Here is a 19,770-nt window from a genome sequence, read left to right on the forward strand (position 1 = left end):
AAGCTATTAGGTGGTGATCGTAATTCCAAATGATTGTTATATGGCAGTACTTGAAATGATACCTTGATCCCCGCTTCCAGGAAAATCTTTTAACATTCAGCAGATCAAACACTGTAATTATAGCCCTGAGCTCCATAATTTAAGGAATGTATGGAATATTTGAGGTGAACATTTCTATTGATTATTTTTTCTTGAAAATATCTGTTTCAGCACCTCAATTCATATTTAACTTCATTTAGTACTTATTGAAAAGGAAATTAAATTGGTCTACAAAGAGACGGGGGGAAATAAGTGTTCTAACTAAATTTTCAGGAAGATAGCTCCTGGAAACTTAGATTTCTTCTTAAAACCGTTCTCCCACCATGATTATATAATGTGCAACAGCAGAAACTGTCCATTTTCTAGTTCAGAATATCATCCCTCCTAAGGAAACACCTCAATATGCCTCTAAATAATCATAATGGTATTTGTTAGGCACTTACTATGTGACAAGCACTATGCTCATCCCTGGGGTCGATACGATGCCAACAGATCAGATACCTTCCCTGTCCCACCTGAGACTCACAGTCTAGGGGGAGGGAGAACAGATGAATCATTCTATCAATCCTGCTTATTGAGCACTTACTGTATATGCAGGACTGTACTACACACTTGGTAGAGTACAACAGAACAGAGTTGGTAGACACATTCCCTGGTCTTGAATCCCTACTTCACCAATGAGGAAACTGAGACACAGAGAAGTTAACTGACTTGTCCATGGTCACAGAGTAGAACAACGATGGAGCTGGAATTTGAACTCAGCTCTCTTGACTCCCAGTTTTATGCTCTTACTAGGCCACTTGTGGGACAGGGACTGTGTCCAACTGGATTAACTTGTATCTACCCCAATGCTTTAGAATAGAGCTTGACATAAAAATAAGCCATTAACAAATGCTAATAATTTCTTGTGGGGTGATGCTCCTTTGAGTAGGAAAATGTGAAACAAAGTCAACTTTCTATGTCTGCTGGGAGATCAAGTCTTTACCCTGGAGCTCCTCTGGACAGGCTATTTTTGAGACAGCACAGATGCTCATTTGAATTCTCTCTGCAGCTCAGTATTAGCAAGCCTGTTTAGAAGCTGTGGATTTTGGTTTAACTCCTACTAAGACCTTTCACTTTAATTTAATAAGCGAGTTGGCCCTACAAAAATCTTGGCATTTTGTGGTCCCTCGATATAAAAAAACGCTTTTATCTGGAAGACTGAACTTCTACAGCTTATAATTCTTGCTCATTGATTGATCTGTGTGTCGAAGCCAACACTAAAACTATTTTGTTATGGGTAGTGCTGTCTAAATAAAAGGTAGATTTATAGCAGTGTCCCCAAATGTTCCCATTTGTTTACCTGGTTCTACATTGGCACTGCAGTTTTATTTGTTTTTATTTTGTTTCATAAGTACTTACTATGTGCCATGCACTATACTAAGCACTTGGGAGAGTACTCTGGGGTAGATACAAGCTAATCAGGTTGGACACAGTCCATGACCCACATTGGGCTCACAGTATTCATCCCTGTTTTTAGAGATGAGGTAACTGAGGCAAAGAAAAGTGAAGTGACTTTCCCAAGGTCATATAGCAGATAAGTGGCGGAGCTGGGCTTAGAACCCAGGTCCTTCTGACTCCCAGGCTCCTAGTCATTCCACTAGGCCACACTCATTATTAGTAGTAGTAGTATTTTTATTAATAATAAAAATGATAGTACTACTATTGCTAATAATAATCCCTGTAATATTTGTTAAGGGCTTACTTTGTGCCAACCACTATACTAAGCAAGATAACCAGGCGGGTCACAGACTGTGTCCCCATCTGTTTCTATCATATTATAATAATAGTGATATATGTTAAGCCCTATGTGCCAAGCACTTTTCTCAGTGCTAGGGTAGATAATCAGGTGCTCCATGGGGCTCACTGTCTAAATATGAGGGAGAACAGATATCAAATCCAAATTTTGCAGATGAGGGAACTGAGACAGAGAGAAGTGAAGTGACTTGCCAAAGATCATGCAGCAGAGAAGTGGTGGAGCCGGAATTAGAACCCAGGCCCTCGCTTTGTCCGTTAGGCCACCCTGCGACTATGTGACCTGTCCAGCGCCACATGGCAGACAAGTGGAAGGGGTGGGATTAGAACCCAGGGGTCCTGTCTCCCAGCCAGGCAGAAGGCTGCCACCATCTTGGGGCTTCAAAGTATTGTCCTTTTCAGGCTTATTCCTGCTTGGTGAGGAAGTGTGAAATGCCCGGTGGAGAAGGAGTGTTCTCAGGGCCTCCCCAGGGAGAGGGCTTTAAGGGGAGCTTTTACAGAGGGACTATCTGTGAGATGCATTCTTTGCCTCAGGATGCCTCCGGTTCCCATGGTAGATTGGAAGTTCCCTGTGGCAGGGATCCTCTCTGCCAACTCTACTGTACTGCACTCTCCCAAGCGCTTAGTACAGTGCTCTGGTCTGCCAACTTGATTTTACTGCATTCTCCCAAAGGCTTAGCACAATGCTCTGCTCCAGTAAGTGCTTAATAGATACCACTAACTGATTGATGAGTGACTCTATCTCTAGACTGTAAGCTCGCTATGGGCAGGGAACGTATCCACTAATTCTGTTATACTCTTCGAAGAGCTTAGAATAGTGCTCTGCACATAGAGAAGCAGTGTGGCTCAGTGGAAAGAGCACGGGCTTGGGAGTCAGAGGTCATGGGTTCGAATCCCGGCTCTGCCACTTGCCAGCTGTGTGACTGTGGGCAAGTCCTTAACTTCTCTGTGCCTCAGTTATCTCATTTGTAAAATGGGGATTAAGACTGTGAGCTTCAGGTGGGACAACCTGATTGCCCTGTATCTACCCCAGCGCTTAGAATAGTGTTCTGCACCTAGTAAGCGCTTAACAAATACCAACATTATTATTAGTAGTAGTAGGCACTCAATAAATACCATTGATTGATTGATTCTGAAACAGCCACCTTCTGTTCCCTAAGGGATATCTCCTTTGGGGAGTACTTGAGAAAGCAGTTACCTGGTCATCATTCATTCATTCAATCGTATTGACCTGGTCATCATCGCGAGAAAGCACCAACTTTCAACTCAATCTGTAGAACTGTCCATGCGTGGAGCATCACATATTAAAGAAAATGGATTTATCGTGAAGCCCCTGTCTGCTCTCCACTAAATTCCCTTAGCAATGTGTTAACAGCGAGCTGCCAGAGCTCCTAATTGCAATGAACTCATTGGGGCCTACATCCCTCTTAAGGGTGCTAAAAGGGTATTTGATAGGGAATTACAATTAACCAAAAAGATCCCAGTGCCTTAAAGCCTCTGATAGTAGCAAACAATTTCCATAAATGAGTCCCATTTGAGAAATCGCAAAGACACATGTATGCTGCGTTTAACGAGCGAGCGCTCTGGTCTGTAAGTACCCTCCTGAAAGGTAATGCTGTAGCTATTCTGGATGGGCAGCCCATGAAAAAATAATGGACTTCATTTCCCTTCGGCAAATAGAGGGTTTCCCAAACAGGGCTTAAAAACGAAATATAATTTCACTGAAATATCACTGTTGGATGGGCCGGCCCAGAGCCCAGTTGTCTATGTTAATTAGCTTAAAGTTACTGCTTATATGCCTTTGGAAAGAAAACACGGAGATGCACTTTGATGTTCAAGGTAGCATGAATGTCCTAAAAATATAATAATAAAATCATTTGAAAAAAAGAAGGGACAATGTCTCATAGTAAATGAGTTTATAGAAGGAATCTGAACATCATACCTTTCAATTTTTAAATTAAATCAGTTGGCACATGGAAATGATAATAATAATAGTAATGATGGTATTTGTTAAGTGCTTACTATGTGCCAGGTACTGTTCTACTGGGGTAGACATAAGGTAATCAGGTTGTCTCACGTGGGGCTAACAGTCTTAATCCCCATTTTACAGATGAGGTAACTGAGGTACAGAGAAGTTAAGTGACTTGTCCAAGGTCACAGAGCACACAAGTGGCAGAGTTGGAATTATGACCCACGTGCTCTTCTGCCTCTCAAGCCCGTGCTCTTTTCACTAAGCCACGCTGCTTCTCTAAATAAAATGGAAAACAATACACACCCATATCTGGGTATTTTTACTTAGAGTTGATGAGGGAATCAGAATGCTCGATGGGAAGAGGTTATGATTTTTGAAGGAACAGTAGTTGCCCGGTGACCCTACAAAATCTCATTGGAAATGGAAGCCCTAGAGTTGAATTCAAAGGTTGGTGGTGTGTTAAGCCTCACTCATTCTTCTCTACCAGTCATGTTTCCGGCTGAGCAGGATGTAGCACATTATAAAATACACATGAAGAATATCGATGGGGCAGAGGGGTCTATATACAGCCAAAGTGATTGCAGCCTAGTGTCATACCCCCACAATAATAATAATAATAGTTATGGTATTTGTTAAGCGCTTTCTAGGTGCCAGGCACCGTAGTAAGTGCAGGGGTGGATACAAGCAAATCGAGTTGGACACAGTCCTTTGTCCCACGTGGGGCTCACAGTCTCAATTCCCATTTTACAGATGAGGTAACTGAGGCCCAGAAGTGAAGTGACTTGCCCAAGGTCACACAGCAGACAAGTGGCGGAGCCAGGATTAGAACCCATGACCTTCTGACTCCCAAGCCCATGCTCTATCCACTATACCATGCTGCATCTCTCTTTACATTAGAGTTGGTAGACAACTTCAATCCAAAGGAGTGAGCCTCCCAGAAGCCCGTTACAGGTCTCTGCGGGCTCCAACCCATTTCCCCCAGCATCCAAATGGACATTTTCGACTTGCTGTTGCCTCTGGAGGGGGTCTCCGCGTGGGCTTGGAACTCTGGAACGGGCTTCTGGAAAACTAAACCTGTTTAGAGCCAGCAGGACCCCGTGATGCTGCTGACAAATTGTGTCCCTTCCCTTGGCAGCCCACCTGCTACTAATAATAACGCTCATTCTGCTGAGCCCTCTCTTCAGCAAAGTGCCACATTATGATAGAGTTGGTAGACAGGAAAATGACAATCTACATCACTGGTTGAAGGAATCATAGGATGCTTGTAATTTGGGATTTACTTGTATAAATGAAGTCATGAATAAAAAAGATAACATAATGACCAGAATCCACATTCGCAACCATATTTGAAAGGAAGAGAAGAGTAAGAGGAGAGGAATGCAGCCTAGTAGAAAAAGCACAGGTCTGGGAGTCAGAGGACCTGGCTTCTAATCCCAGCTCCGCCACTTATCTGCTGTGTTCATTCATTCATTCATTCAATAGTATTTATTGAGCGCTTACTATGTGCAGAGCACTGTACTAAGCGCTTGGGATGAACAAGTCGGCAACAGATAGAGACAGTCCCTGCCGTTTGACGGGCTTACAGTCTAATCGGGGGAGATGGACAGATAAGAACAATGGCGATAAATAGAGTCGAGGGGAAGAACATCTCGTAAAAACAATGGCAACTAAATAGAATCGAGGCGATGTACAATTCATTAACAAAATAAATAGGGTAACGAAAATATATACAGTTGAGCGGATGAGTACAGTGCTGTGGGGATGGGAAGGGAGAGGTGGAGGAGCAGAGGGAAAAGGGGAAAAAGGGGGTTTAGCTACGGAGAGGTAAAGGGGGGGTGGCAGAGGGAGTAGAGGGAGAAGAGGAGCTCAGTCTGGGAAGGCCTCTTGGAGGAGGTGAGTTTTAAGTAGGGTTTTGAAGAGGGGAAGAGAATCAGTTTGGCGGAGGTGAGGAGGGAGGGCGTTCCAGGACCGCGGGAGGACGTGGCCCAGGGGTCGACGGCGGGATAGGCGAGACCGAGGGACGGCGAGGAGGTGGGCGGCGGAGGAGCGGAGCGTGCGGGGTGGGCGGTAGAAAGAGAGAAGGGAGGAGAGGTAGGAAGGGGCAAGGTGATGGAGAGCCTTGAAGCCTAGAGTGAGGAGTTTTTGTTCGGAGCGGAGGTTGATAGGCAACCACTGGAGTTGTTTAAGAAGGGGAGTGACATGCCCAGATCGTTTCTGCAGGAAGATGAGCCGGGCAGCGGAGTGAAGAATAGACTGGAGCGGGGCGAGAGAGGAGGAAGGGAGGTCAGAGAGAAGGCTGATACAGTAGTCTAGCCGGGATATAATGAGAGCCTGTAACAGTAAGGTAGCCATTTGGGTGGAGGAAAGGGCGGATCTTGGTGATATTGTAGAGGTGAAACCGGCAGGTCTTGGTAACGGATAGGATGTGTGGGGTGAACGAGAGAGACGAGTCAAGGATGACACGGAGATTGCGGGCCTGAGAGACGGGAAGGATGATGCTGTGTGACCTGGACAAGTCCTTATTTTCTCTGGGCCTCTTTCTCTCATCTGTAAAATGGGGATTCAATCCCCTTCCCTCCGGCTTAGAATGTGAGCTCCCTTTTTAGGAATGTGTCCTACCTAACTTGTAAGTACCCCAGCACTTAAAATAGTGCTTGATAGAAACTAAGTACTTAAATTACCACAAAAAAGCAGATTTAATCATATGTGCCTGAATGTCTTCTCCAGTAACTGATTCATCTCTTTTCCCAATCTATATATGTGTGTGTGCGTGTGTGTGCGCACACACACGCATGCACTTGTGAATGTCTGTTTCTTAAATTTAGCCAACAGTCTCTAAAATATGCCTAAAATAAACCCAATGATGGAAAAAATGCAAAATGAAATCCAAATTAATGTTTTTGGATACACTCACTTCAGATCAGAACACATTCTTTTAAATGAGAATTTTTGTTTATACTTCAGATCCTTTTCCGACTATCGCTATTTTCCTGGAAAGTCTAAAATGTCTCAATCTTTTGGAAGGAGATTATCAGCTGGAGAAAATTCACCATGCACATTCCAACACTCCAGGGGCAACTAAATAGGCAAGTGATATCCATCTTCAGGATCTCATATTTCTTCACTTCCCCCTGGCTCTACGAAAACCCCCAGAAATTCAATGCAACACCCTAGATGGTAAGATCATTGAGGACAGGGAATGTATCTATTGTATTGCTATTTTTCACATTCCCAAGCATTTAATAATAATAATGATAATAATAATGATAATGATAATAATGTTGGTATTTGTTAAACGCTTACTATGTGCAGAGCACTGTTCTAAGCGCTGGGGGAGATACAAGATAATCAGGTTGTCCCACATGAGGCTCACAGTTAATCCCCATTTTACAGATGAGGTAACTGAGGCACAGAAAAGTTGAGTGACTTGCTCACAGTCACAGCTGACAAGTGATGGATCCAGGATTCGAACCCATGACCTCGGACTCCCAAGCCCGGGCTCTTTCCACTGAGCCAAGCTGCTTTGCTCTGCACACACCGTGTGCTCAATAAATACAATTGATAGGTAAGTGGAGCTCTACTGCATTCTTCCAAGTGGTCAGTACAGTATACTGCACACACAGTATGTGCTCAATAAATACCACTGTCTGACTGATAGAAAACACAGTAAACCTAACAATTCTAGGCAATTAAAGAGGCATGGCGTAGTGGCTAGAGCACGTTCCTGGGAGTCAGGACATCATGGGTTCTAATCTGGGCTCCGCCACTTGTCTGCTGTGTGACACTGGGGAAGTCACTTCACTTACCTGTGCCTAAGTTACCTCATTTGTAAAATGGGGAATAAGACTGTGAGCCCTATGCGGGACAGGGACTGTGTCCATGCTGATTTGTGTGTATCCACCCCAGTGTTTAGTACAGTACCTGGCAGACTGTAGCACTTAATACTATTATTATTATTACTATTATTACTATTAGGCAGTCCCTAGGATTAACATCTACCTATGTGAGATTTCTACAATAACCAATTAGAAGCAAGCTTCCTGTTCAGCCTTTCTGGAGAGTTAAATATCCACATGAACAGATGGAATTCAGGAATCAACTGAATATCAATCAACATTCAGTTCAAGAGTGACATGTACTAATTGGGAAGTTCTATGTTTATTAACCAGAAAATACAATCAGCCTCATATTGAAAAAGAATTTAAAAATCAAGAACTTTGTCATCTTTTGATAGGGAGGAAACCTGTTCCTTCAGTCAACTGGATCACTGAAGGCTTGGGCTTTTTCCAGGGTTTGTTAGACTGCAGAGAAAAATCTCCACATTATTTCCTTTGAATTAGGGGCAAAAACAGGCTTTGTTCTCTCAGGGTGCTCCTTCTGCATAAGCAGTGAAAATGCTTGGGATTTTTTCTTTCCCTGGATATGGGATCTGGAATCCAAGAAGGTGTGAGGGGCAGGGAGTCCAGATGGAAAAGAAACTCACTGAAATTCCATTTTAATATCTTTTAGCCCCACTGGTACATAAAAGAGAAGTGGGGAACAGTCAGTGGAGTCAATTAAATTCTCTAAATGACCTTGGGAGACATTTAGAGGAAAGAGAATAAGAAAGATCTCATTTCAAAAACCAAAACCAAAACTTCCTTTTTCAATTAAACCTAATAAAGGTCCCAATACACTGCTTCCTTTATTCGCTTCACAAAGGCAGGTCAATAGCAGCATTTGTCAATGTTAAACATTCGTGGGTCCTATTTTCCAGGGATTTTGACCCTCGGAACTATGCATAGACCTTACTCTCAGCTAACGGATTGAGCTAGCTGTGGAAAGTTTGGGCCCAGTTTAGATAATTTAATTCCTGGATTCCACTTATCCTTAAACAACAAGAAATTGACCAAAAAAATTAACCCTTATTCAAAGGTTGAGTCAGTCCTTTGCATTTGGATACAATAATGACAACAATGATAATAATAATAATAACAATAATAAAAACCTGGTTCTAATCCCAGTTCCACTACTTGTCTTCTGGGTGATCTTGGGAAAGTCACTTAACTTCTCTGTGACTCAGTTCCCTCACCTGTAAAATGGAGATTAAGACCGTGAGCCCCTTGTGGGACCGGGGCTGTGTCCAACTTGACTAACTTTAACTCCCAGAGCTTAGTACAGTGCCTGGAACATATTAAGCACTTAACAGAAAAAATGATAACTGTGGTGTTTGTTGACATTTACTATGTGAGGGGCACATAGTAGCAAGTTTTGGGGTAGACACAAGCTAATCAGGTCAGAGAGTCTCTGTCTCACACTGGGCACACAGTCCAAGTAGGAGGGAGAATAGGCAGTGAATCCTAAGCGCTGGGGTAGATGCAATGTAACTGATAGAAAGTCCCTGTCCCATATACGGCTGACAGACTTGATCCCTATTTTCCAGATGAGGAAATTGAGGTCCAGAGAAGTGAAATAACTTGCCCAAAGTTACACAGCAGACAAGTGACAGAATTCAAGATGAGAATCCAGGTCCTCCTGAGACCCAGAGAAGTGAAGTGGCTTGCTCAAGGCCACACAGCAGGCCAGTAGCAGAGCCGGGATTAGAATCCAGGTCCCCACTCATTCCACTACGCCATGCTGCTTCTCTGCTGGATGCCAATTCTCATTTAGAGACACACAAGGACAAGTGCAGAAAAAGAGAGGTAGCTGCCACCCTTACCTCAATCTGAGTGCTGTTGTCCTGTCCATCTTCGAGGATCAGGTCCGGGAAGGCCCTGGGCTCAGAGGTGTCCTGCCCCACGCCGGCCCGATTGGTGTCAAGGGATCTGGGCGGCTCCAGCTGCCGCTTCCACCTGTGACCGTCTGTGAGCACATCTACTTCATCCTCTGCCCGGGAGGAGCCCGTCCCAACATCGTAACGCCAGCCTGGGAGGGAGGAGGACAATCGTCAGACTCTGGCCACAACAGCCTGGCAGTCTACGAGAAACCCATTCCCTCCGGCTGAGAGGGGCTACCTGTGAAGAGAGGAGGGGGCCTATACATAAACATCTGCATTCATTCCTTCAATCGTATTTACTGGGTGCTTATTGTGCGCAAAGCACTGCACTTATGAACATATCTGTAATTTATTTTTTTATATGATTGTCTGTCCCCCCCTTTAGACTGTAAGCTCCTGGTGGGCAGGGGATGTGTCCACTTATGATTGCACTGTATTCTTCCAATACAGTGCTCTGCACACAGTAAGCACTCTATAAATATGATTGAATGAATGAATGAAAGCAGTGTACTAAGCACTTGGGAGAGTACAATATAACAATAAACAGACACATTCCCTCCCCACAACAAGCTCACAGTCTAGTGGGGAAGACAGACACTAATGTACATAAATAAAAAAATAAATAACTAGAGGCCAGAAGTGGTTATTCTATGAGGAGTTTGCTGTGGGGTGAACGAGCTGGGGGATCTTGATGGGAAGATTGTCACAAAGACCCGGCAGCAAAAGGTGTGTTTTGGTATCTGTGCCCTGGGCACCTCCAACTCTAAGAAAGTAAACTGAAAACTGATCCGGAATAGGCAATGAGCATGTTTTGGTTCGGAGGAAAGAAAAAGCATCATTAAAACATTTCATTTCTCTGTGCTGAAATGTGCATTTATTCATTCAATAGCATTTGAGAGCTTCCTGTATGCAAAGCATTGTGCTAAGCACTTGGGAGAGTACATTATTAAGCCCATCACTAGACTATAAGCCCGTCAATAGGCAGGGATTGTCTCTATCTGTTGCCGAATTGTACAATCCAAGCGCTTAGTACAGTGCTCTGCACATAGTAAGCGCTCAATAAATACTATTGAATGAATGAATAATAATAATAATGATAATAATAATGTTGGTATTGTTAAGCGCTAACTATGTGCAGAGCACTGTTCTAAGCACTGGGGCAGATACAGGGTAATCAGGTTGTCCCACGTTAGGCTCACAGTTAATCCCCATTTGACAGATGAGGGAACTGAGGCACAGAGAAGTGAAGTGACTTGCCCACAGTCACACAGCTGACAAGTGGCAGAGCCGGAATTCGAACCCATGACCTCTGACCTCTGACTCCCAAGCCCGGGCTCTTTCCACTGAGCTACGCTACATTCCCTGCCTGCAATGTGCTCCCTGTTTAGAGGGGGAGATAGACGGTAATATAAATAAATTAGATATGCACAATGAAGTGCAGAAAAGAAGTTTTATATTGGTTAAATATATTTTACCCTAGTATTAATGGCACAGATTGGGATCGTTTTGGTGAGGCGCAAAACTGCTTGGTTCAATGCTAAGCCCCCTTCCAACTGTCCTTAAGTGACAGTGATAATCCGATGCACCCTCCGATTCTTACCTTGACCTCCAATCAATCATTCAATGGGATTTATTGAGCACTTACGGTGTGCAGAGCACTGTGCTAAGGGGTTAGGGGAGTTCGAAACAAAGAGAGTTGGTAGATCTGATACTTTGTCCTCAAGGAGCTGACAGATTAGAAGACCCTGAGTTGGACTATGGAGGCAGTGTTGCCCAGGGAAAAGAGTAAAAGCTGATTCATTCATTCATTCATTCATTCAATAGTATTTATTGAGCACTTACTATGTGCAGAGCACTGTACTAAGCGCTTGGAATAAACAAGTCGGCAACAGATAGAGACAGTCCCTGCCGTTTGACGGGCTTACAGTCTAATCAGGGGAGACGGACAGACGAGAACAATGGCAATAAATAGAGTCAAGAGTACCGGGTTTGAGATCCAGCTCTGCCACTGGCCTACTGTGTGACCTTGAGCTAATCACTTTACCCTCTCTGGAACTCAGTATCCTAATCTGCAAAATGGCAGTGAAATAGATCGTGAGCTCTGGGTGGAACAGGGACTGTGTCCAATCGGATACACTGTGGCCTAGTGGATAAAGCATGGGTAGGCCTGGGAGTCCCTCCTTTTCCTCTGCTCCTTTTCCCCTCCCCATTACTACAACTCACTCCCTTTGCTCTACCTCCCCCCACCTACCCCAAAGCATTTGTGAATATATGTACATATTTATGATTGTAATTCTATTTATTTTGATTAATGATGTGTACATATCTATAATTCTATTTATTTATAATGATGTTACTGCTGCCTGTTTACTTGCTTTGATGTCTGTCTCCCCCCTTCTAAACTGTGAGCCCGTTGTGGGCAGGGATTGTCTCTATTTGTTGCTGAATTGTACTTCCCAAATGCTTACAACAGTGTTCTGCACATGGTAAGCGCTCAATAAATACGATTGATTGAATGAATGAATGAATGAATGAATGAGTCAGAAGGATCTGGGTGGTAACCCCGGCTCTACCACTTGTCTGCTGTGTGAGCTTGGGCAAGTCACTTCACTTCTCTGTGCCTCAATTACCTCATCTGCTTACTATTAATTAATTAATTTTGGTATTTGTTAAGTGCTTACCATGTGCCAGGCACTGTACTAAGCACTAGGGTGGATACAAGCAAATTGGGTTGGAAGCCAATCAGACTATGAGCGTCATATGGGACAGGGACTGTTTCCAATCCAATTTGCTTGTATTCACCCCAGCGCTTAGTACGGTACATCTTTCTCTGGACTGAAGCTCATTATGGGCAGTGAATGTGTCTGTGGTATTCTTATACTGTACTCTCCCAAGCACTTAGTACGGTGCTCAGCTTACAGTAAGCACTCAACAAAAACAACCGACTGGCACATAGGCACTTAATAAATACCATTATCATTGTTATTACCATAATTGTTATAACCCAGTGGTTAGCAAAAACTAAGCCCTTAAGAAACGCCATGGTGGAAGACCCCTACAGAAGCAGATGGATTGACAGGCGGACGTTATAAAATCATCTGTGGGGTCTTGGCCTTGCTCACCTGGCTTAGCCTACAACCACAGGAAGAAAATTAGATTCAATCATTCTTTCCAGCCTTCATTTCAGTCAGATGGCGGGGTTAGGCATTTTATGGCTCCCAGCTACCCAGAGTTCAAATGAGTGACCCCTTCCCTCTCAGCATTATCCCCTCCCATCAGCAAACGCTCCAATTCTGCCAGGCTTTTGCACTACTAAGACAGAGGTTCAAGAAGGGCTCACCAAGGGGACTGATTTAATAATCGCTGTGACTTTTTCCCTGAGATACGGACGCAGATATGGACGCTCCCAGAAATCAAATTGTAATTTCACAAGATCTGCAACATCCTTCCAATTGCTAGCTCGGGGTTAGCTGGCAGCCCTCTGGAGCTCCGGAGGAGTGGATAAACCCACCCTCATAACCCTCGGTGGCTGACCATGAGCAATCGGTCTTGAGTTCAATAGATGAGATCACAGAGAGTAGGTTGGTGCCAGAGGAGCCAGAGTGTGCCGGCTGGGTTGTAGCAAAGACTAAGGCTCTAGACCGTAAGCTCATTTTGGGAGGGGGACAGCTCCACCAACTCTATTGGAGTGGTTCTGTTGGAGTGGACTCTCCCAAACGCTGTGAACGGTGCTCTGCACACAGTGAATGCTCAATAGATTCCATCAACAGATTTGTGGGAGAGGAGTGAGGATAGGTGGCCCGGGGAGAGAGAGAGAGGAGTGACTGGCAAAACTGATGGTGAGGAGTTTCTGTTTGATGTGGAGGTGGATGGGGGAACCATTGGAGGATTTTGAGGAGTGGGGAGATGTAGGCGAACTTTAGAAAAAAACACAAACTGGGCAGCAGAGTGGAGAATAGATAGAAGTTGGAGGCAGGGAAATCAACAAGGAGATGGGATAAATTCTTGGATCAGCTGGCTTGGTAGCAGTTTGGGTGGTAGCAGTTTCCCCCTCTAGACTGGAAGCTCGTTGTGGACAGGGACTGTGTCTGTTTATTGTTATACTGTACTCTCCCAAGCACTTAGTACAGTGCTTCCCCTGTACACAGGAAATTCTCAATAAATAGGATTGAATGCACAAATGGATGGATGGAGGGGAAAGAGCAGATTTTTGGAGATGTTGTGCAGATACAAACAGCAGGATTTGGTCACTGACTGACTATGAGGATTGAAAGAGAGAGATGAGTCAAGGGTTATGCTGAGGTCATTCATTCATTCAATCATATTTATTGAGCGCTTACAGTGTGCAGAGCACTGTACTAAGCACTTGGGATGTCCAGTTCAGCAACAAAGGTTATGAGACATGCACCAGCAATAACACCAGTGTTAGAATTATGGTACACTTAGTACAGTGCTTACTGCTCAATACAGAGCCCTGCAAACAGTAAGAGCTCAATAAATACCATTGATTGATTGGCTCAACTGAACTAGAAAAAGTCACAGGGCTCCAGGTGCTTCCCAGTCACATTCATTCCTTCATCCCTTAAATCTTATTTCTTGGGTGCTTACTGTGTGCAGAGCACCATCCTAAGCGATTGAGAGAGTAAAATAGAATATTAAACAGACACATTTGCTGCCCTCAAGGAGCTTGTAGTCTAGAGGGGGAGACAGAAAATAGCAAAAATAAAGAAATGACAGATAAGTACAATAGTGCTGTAGAGCTGGGATGGGGTGGATGAAGGAGCAAGTCAGGGAGACACAGATGGGAGTGGGAGAAGAGGAAAGGAGGGTCACATGATCCATTCTTCTAAGCCACACTATTATTTCTAATCAAATCCTCTTTGAAACTGATACCCTGCTCTGATGTGGCAAATCTGTGGGGGAAGGTCCCTTTGATACGATGCCTCTCTTCCTCAGTCCCAGTGTTGGTGAATACACGGAATGGTAGGGAATGTGTCTGTCTGTTGTTGAATTGTACTACTACTTCTAATAGTAATAATGATGGTATTTGTTAAGTGTTTTCTATGTGCTATGAACTGTACCAAGGGCTGGAGTGGATATAAGCAAATAAGGTGGGACATAGTATTTGTTATGTGCTTATTATGTGCCAAGCACTATTCTAAGTGCTGGGATAGGTACAGGGTAATCAGGTTGTCCCATGTGACACTTGTAATTTCAAACCCTATTTTACAGATGAGGTAACCGAGGCACAGAGAAGTGATGTGACCTGCCCAAGGTCATACAGCAGACTAGTGGTGGAGCCGGCATTAGAATCCATGACCTTCTGACTCCCAGGTCCATGCTCTATCCACTCTCCCAAGCGCTTAGTATAGTGCTCTGCACACAGTAAGCACTCAATAAATATTTCTGAATGAATGAATAAGAAGGTGGCCACATCGTTTTCTTCTAACGGGTTGGCTGAACTGATTCTTGTTTGTTTTCGGTCCCCTGTCCATTAATTAAATGGCTGATGGCTTGCCGTCTTGCGATCAATGATCTCTCCTCCAGCTCGCCCCGCTGTGGTCCGTTAAGCAGAGAAACTGTTCAGAGTCTGAGTGTTTCTGCTGAAAGGTTGTCTCTGCCTTGTTAAGTGGCTGAGAAGGGAGACGGTGCCAATAGAATTGAAAGGAGCAGTATCAAAAGGTTTGCATTTGAGCCTAGAATATGCCCTCAGTTGCTGCCGGTCTGTAATAATTCCTTCAGCCAAAGGGAAGCCAAGCCATTCAGGATGATAATCATATTAATAATGATCATTCTAATAATAATAGTAAGCTCATCCATCTAGACTGCAAGCTTTTTGTGGGCAAAGAATGTGTATGCCAATTCTATGCATTGTACCCCCCGCAAGTGCTCTGGACAGGGTAAGCACTCAATAAGTGTCATTGATGATAGTATATGTTCAGTCAATTCATTCAATCTTATTTCTTGTGTGCTTACTGTGGGCAGAGCACTGTACTAAGAGCTTGGGAGGGTACAAAAGAAAAATAAATGGACCCATCCCCACCCACAATGAGCTTACCGTCTAGAGGGAGCTTCCTATCGTGCAAAACCCTGGAGTAGATACAATTCATATCAGATCAGACACAGTCCCTGTTCCACATGGAAGAGAGAGACAGAGAAAAGGGACTGAATCCCCGTTTAAAGAGACAGAGAGAAGGGACTGAATCCCCGTTTACAGATGAGGAAACTGTGACACAGAGTTTGCACTGTATCTTCCTATAACTTGTCCAAGGTCACAACCTGTGTCCTTTCCACTAGGTCACCCTGCATGAGCAAAGTTCCTTACATTAATCCCTGAGGAATGTGCGATCAACCTAGAAGACCAGATCCCTGCCCTCAAGGTGGGAGAAAATGAAAATCGATTTTGGACAGGAGGAAGCAATTGAATATCAAGAGCTGTACCTAAGTGCTATGGGATGGGGAAGTGTGTGAAAGTGGCAGTAGGTGGGGAAATCTGTTGGGGAAGAGAGGGATTTGCCCCTGATGATATGTGATTGCAGAAGGGCTTTGAAGACCGGAGATCAATGATCTGCCAGATACGAAGGATGTTTTTACCTTTGGAAGTCATAAGGGAAGAGCACGGGATTTGCAGGCAGGAGACCTGGGAAACTGAGAGTGCCTGCTACCATAAGAAGCAGGATACAGGGGGTGCTGAATATGATACAGGCAGACTGGAAATGAGGTCCTAGTTTGGGTTTGAGAGAGGGGATTTGGCTGGAGGTTTGGGGGGTGACACAGTGAAGACGAGAGGAGATGAAAGTAGGTGCTGAGGAACCTGGAATAATAACATTAATAATAAATGTGGTACTTTTTAAGCACTTACTATGTGTCAGTCACTGTAATGAGCACTAGGGTAGATACAAGAATTGAGACTGTGAGCCCCATGTGGGACAGGGACTATGTCCAACCCGATTTCCTGGATCTATCTACCCCAGTGCTTAGGACAGTTCCTGGCACATAGTAAGCATTTAACAAATGTCTTTATTATTATTATTGTTATACAAGGGAATTGGGTTGCCCACAGTCCCTGTCCCACATGAAGCTCACAGTCTTAATTCCCATTTTGCAGATGAAGGAACTGAGGTACAGCGAAGTCAGGTGACTTTCCCAAGGTCACACATCAGTCATGTTGCAGAGCCGGAATTAGAGCCCAGATCCTTCTGACTCCCAGTCCCGGGTTCTATCCACTAGGCCATGCTGAGCGGTCCCCATCTGTCCCTCTTTGGCCCTTCAATCATGCAAGATTGACTGAGTCACTAGCATGGTGGAGGGACTTAATAGGTAGATGTGCCCACCAGTCAGATGTGGCCTAGGTATGGCAAGCACTCAACGGACAGGTTTGCCCACAATCAGATCCTGCCTGGGGGAACTAATCAGAGGAGAAGGGGAGAAGGCAAACTGATATTGTAATTGTAGGGAATAAAAAAAAAAACCACCACCAAAAAAAACCAACTCCAAACAAATCTGGCCCGGAAGTCATTCATTGTTGAGGGAGTTGTAGATTGAAAAACCCAATTCCTTATCATGTACCTAAGATCAGTAGTGTCCACTGAGGAGTTGCAAATCTCTTATCGGCCTGAGCTATTTCAAATATCCTGTGGCCTAAAACTTGATATGCTACAATTCTTGGAGTTAAAAGCCTGGATATTAGCCCTGTAGGCCTCAATGTCCTTTTTAAAAAATTCAAAAGGAATGGCCTACTCATTTTCTCCTACTACATTTCTTTGTTGCTTTTGTTTTTATAGTATTTCTTTAGAATTTACTATGTGTCAAGCACTGTTCTAAGTGCTGAAGTAGATACAGATTAATTAGGCTGGATACATTCCCTGACCCACTTGGGGCTCACGATCTAAGTAGGAGGAAGGACAGGTATTTAATCCCCAGGTGAGGAAACAGGCAGAGAGAAGTGAAGTGATTTGCCCAAGGTCATACAGCAGGCAAGTGACAGAGTTGGGATTAGAACCCAGGTCCTCTGGCTCCCAGGTCTGACACTTCCATCTTCATCTCTGCTATTCTCCAGTGTCCACTATAATGCTGACAGTGGCCATGGTATTCAACCCAATTTGCTTGTATCTACTCCACTGCTTAGTACAGTGTCTGGCACATAGTAAGTACTTAACAAATACCATAATTACTATTTTAGATAACTTTCCCTAACTTCAAAGCCTCACTGAAGGCACTGCTCCAAAAGGCTTTCCCTGACTAAGCTTTCTGCGTTGCTCTAATTTGCTTTCTTAATTCACCACCCTCAGCCCTACAATACTTATGTACTGACCCATATTTATTTAAATTAATGTCTGTCTCCCCCTCTAGACTGTAAGCTTGTGGGTGGGGAATGTGTCTTTTTATTGTTATATTGTATTCTCCCACTTAGTACAGTGTTCTGCACACAGTAAGCACTCAGAAAATATGATTGATTGGTAACTGTCCACAGGGCAGTATTAACTTTGGTGTGTCCATGGTTTACATAATCCTAAACCTGTCTGTTCCCAGACAAACCAGGAGTCTACAGCTTCAAGCATTAGCTGGAAATTCTTAGCATTCCTTTCTGACAAAACGAATCTGCTACTGAAATGTAATAACAATTAGTATATTACTTCATGGCATGTTCTTCATGAAGCTTGCTAAGGATTTTTCAAATGTCTTGAAATATCTAAATTCCTGCATTTTGCTTAGCTAAACACCATTCCTTAATGAAATTGCATGATTGCGCATATTTATGCTGATTAAGTAATTGGACAAACTTTGTAAATCACAATCAACTAAATTTCCAAAAAAAGTATACACAGGGAAATTAACACAGAAAAACAGTGCTAAAATTAGGCTTCAACCCCTGCGATATAAGCCCAAGATACCCTATCTGGTAGAAGAATTGGACTTGGGAATTTTTCTTATTTTGGTCACACCTCAGATGGTTATGTTGTAAAAATTTTCCAGATTTCTGAGTTCAAGAGACCTTTCCCTCTGCCCAGTGAATATGTTCTATGCTCTGCCATGTGTCTGCTATGTGTCCTTGGGAAAGTCACTTGACTTCTTTGGGCCTCAATTTCCTCATCTGCAAATAGGTATTAAATACCTGTCCTCCCTCCTATTTAGCCTGTAAGCCCCATATGGGACAGGGACTATATCCAACATGATTATCTCCTATCTACCCCAGCACAGTACTTGGTGCTTAGCAAATGTTTAAAAAAATACCCTAATCATGATTGTGATATGCAAATAGAAAATACAAGTGAGCTGATCCTGGAGAAGGGATGAATAAAGGAAGGAAGTCAGGGTGGGGAAGAAGAGAGTGGGAGATGAGGAAAAGAGGACAATCAGGGAAGGCCTCTTGGTGGAGATGTGCCTTCATTATGGCTTTGATGGTGGGGGATGTGTGTGGGGAGGGTGTAACTGTCTGTAAGATATGAAGAGGAAAGGTGTTCCAGGCCAGAGGCAGGACAGGGGCGAGAGGTGGGCAGCGGATAGATGAGATCGAGGTACAATGAGTAGGTTTGCATTAGAGGAGCTACATGTGCGAACTGGATTGCAACAGGAGAGTAGGGAGATGAGGTAGGCCAGGGAAGGCCTATTGGAGGAGATGTAATTTCAGTACCATAGGGTCCAACCAATATATTTTCCTGCAAATGTCCTTTGTTGTAGCTGGTGGGGAATGAATGTGGGAATGAAATGTTTTATTAGTGAGCTCCATTTCGGCAGGGAAAGAAACCGTCACTAATCACACACCCACATCCCCAGGTATAAACCTTTTCTTTGCTATTATGGAAATCCAAGTCGCACCGATTGTTGTTTGCACACTGGAAGGGCCTAACTCAACTTTTTCTATTCAGAAATCCCAGCCCTACCCAAGATACACATCTACTTTAGCCCTGTTTTTTCTGGACAAGATTTACAGATGAAAAATCTTCCCGCAATCACCACGGCTTGAGAGCTATGGCTGTTCTGTCCCCAGCTTCTTATTCAGACTAACCCATGGGCTGAAATCTAGTTTGGGTTGCCAAATACCTCTAAAAATAGTTCAATTAATTAAAACCGATTTTGAGATTTGCCAGTAGAGTCCTTTCTGTGCTTGCCAAAAAAAATCTCGGAATGTTGGCTCCCATCAGGGTGATTCCAGCTAATTCTTGTATCCGCTAATGACAGCAGTACAAATATTTGAACATATTATGAA

At 43.8% G+C, this 19,770-nt stretch overlaps 1 protein-coding gene across 1 annotated transcript in view; it reads right to left on the minus strand.

The window, feature by feature from the left end:
• Nucleotides 1–19,770, minus strand: part of PLXDC2 (plexin domain containing 2) — a 236,243-nt gene that overhangs the window by 121,434 nt on the left and 95,039 nt on the right. The window contains exon 2 of the mRNA XM_029077538.2: nucleotides 9,504–9,709. Coding sequence (XP_028933371.1) covers nucleotides 9,504–9,709 — 206 coding nt within the window. The remainder of the gene's footprint in view (nucleotides 1–9,503; nucleotides 9,710–19,770) is intronic.

Source organism: Ornithorhynchus anatinus, chromosome 13 (genome assembly GCF_004115215.2).
Source record: "Ornithorhynchus anatinus isolate Pmale09 chromosome 13, mOrnAna1.pri.v4, whole genome shotgun sequence".
In the NCBI taxonomy this organism is placed as follows: domain Eukaryota; kingdom Metazoa; phylum Chordata; class Mammalia; order Monotremata; family Ornithorhynchidae; genus Ornithorhynchus; species Ornithorhynchus anatinus.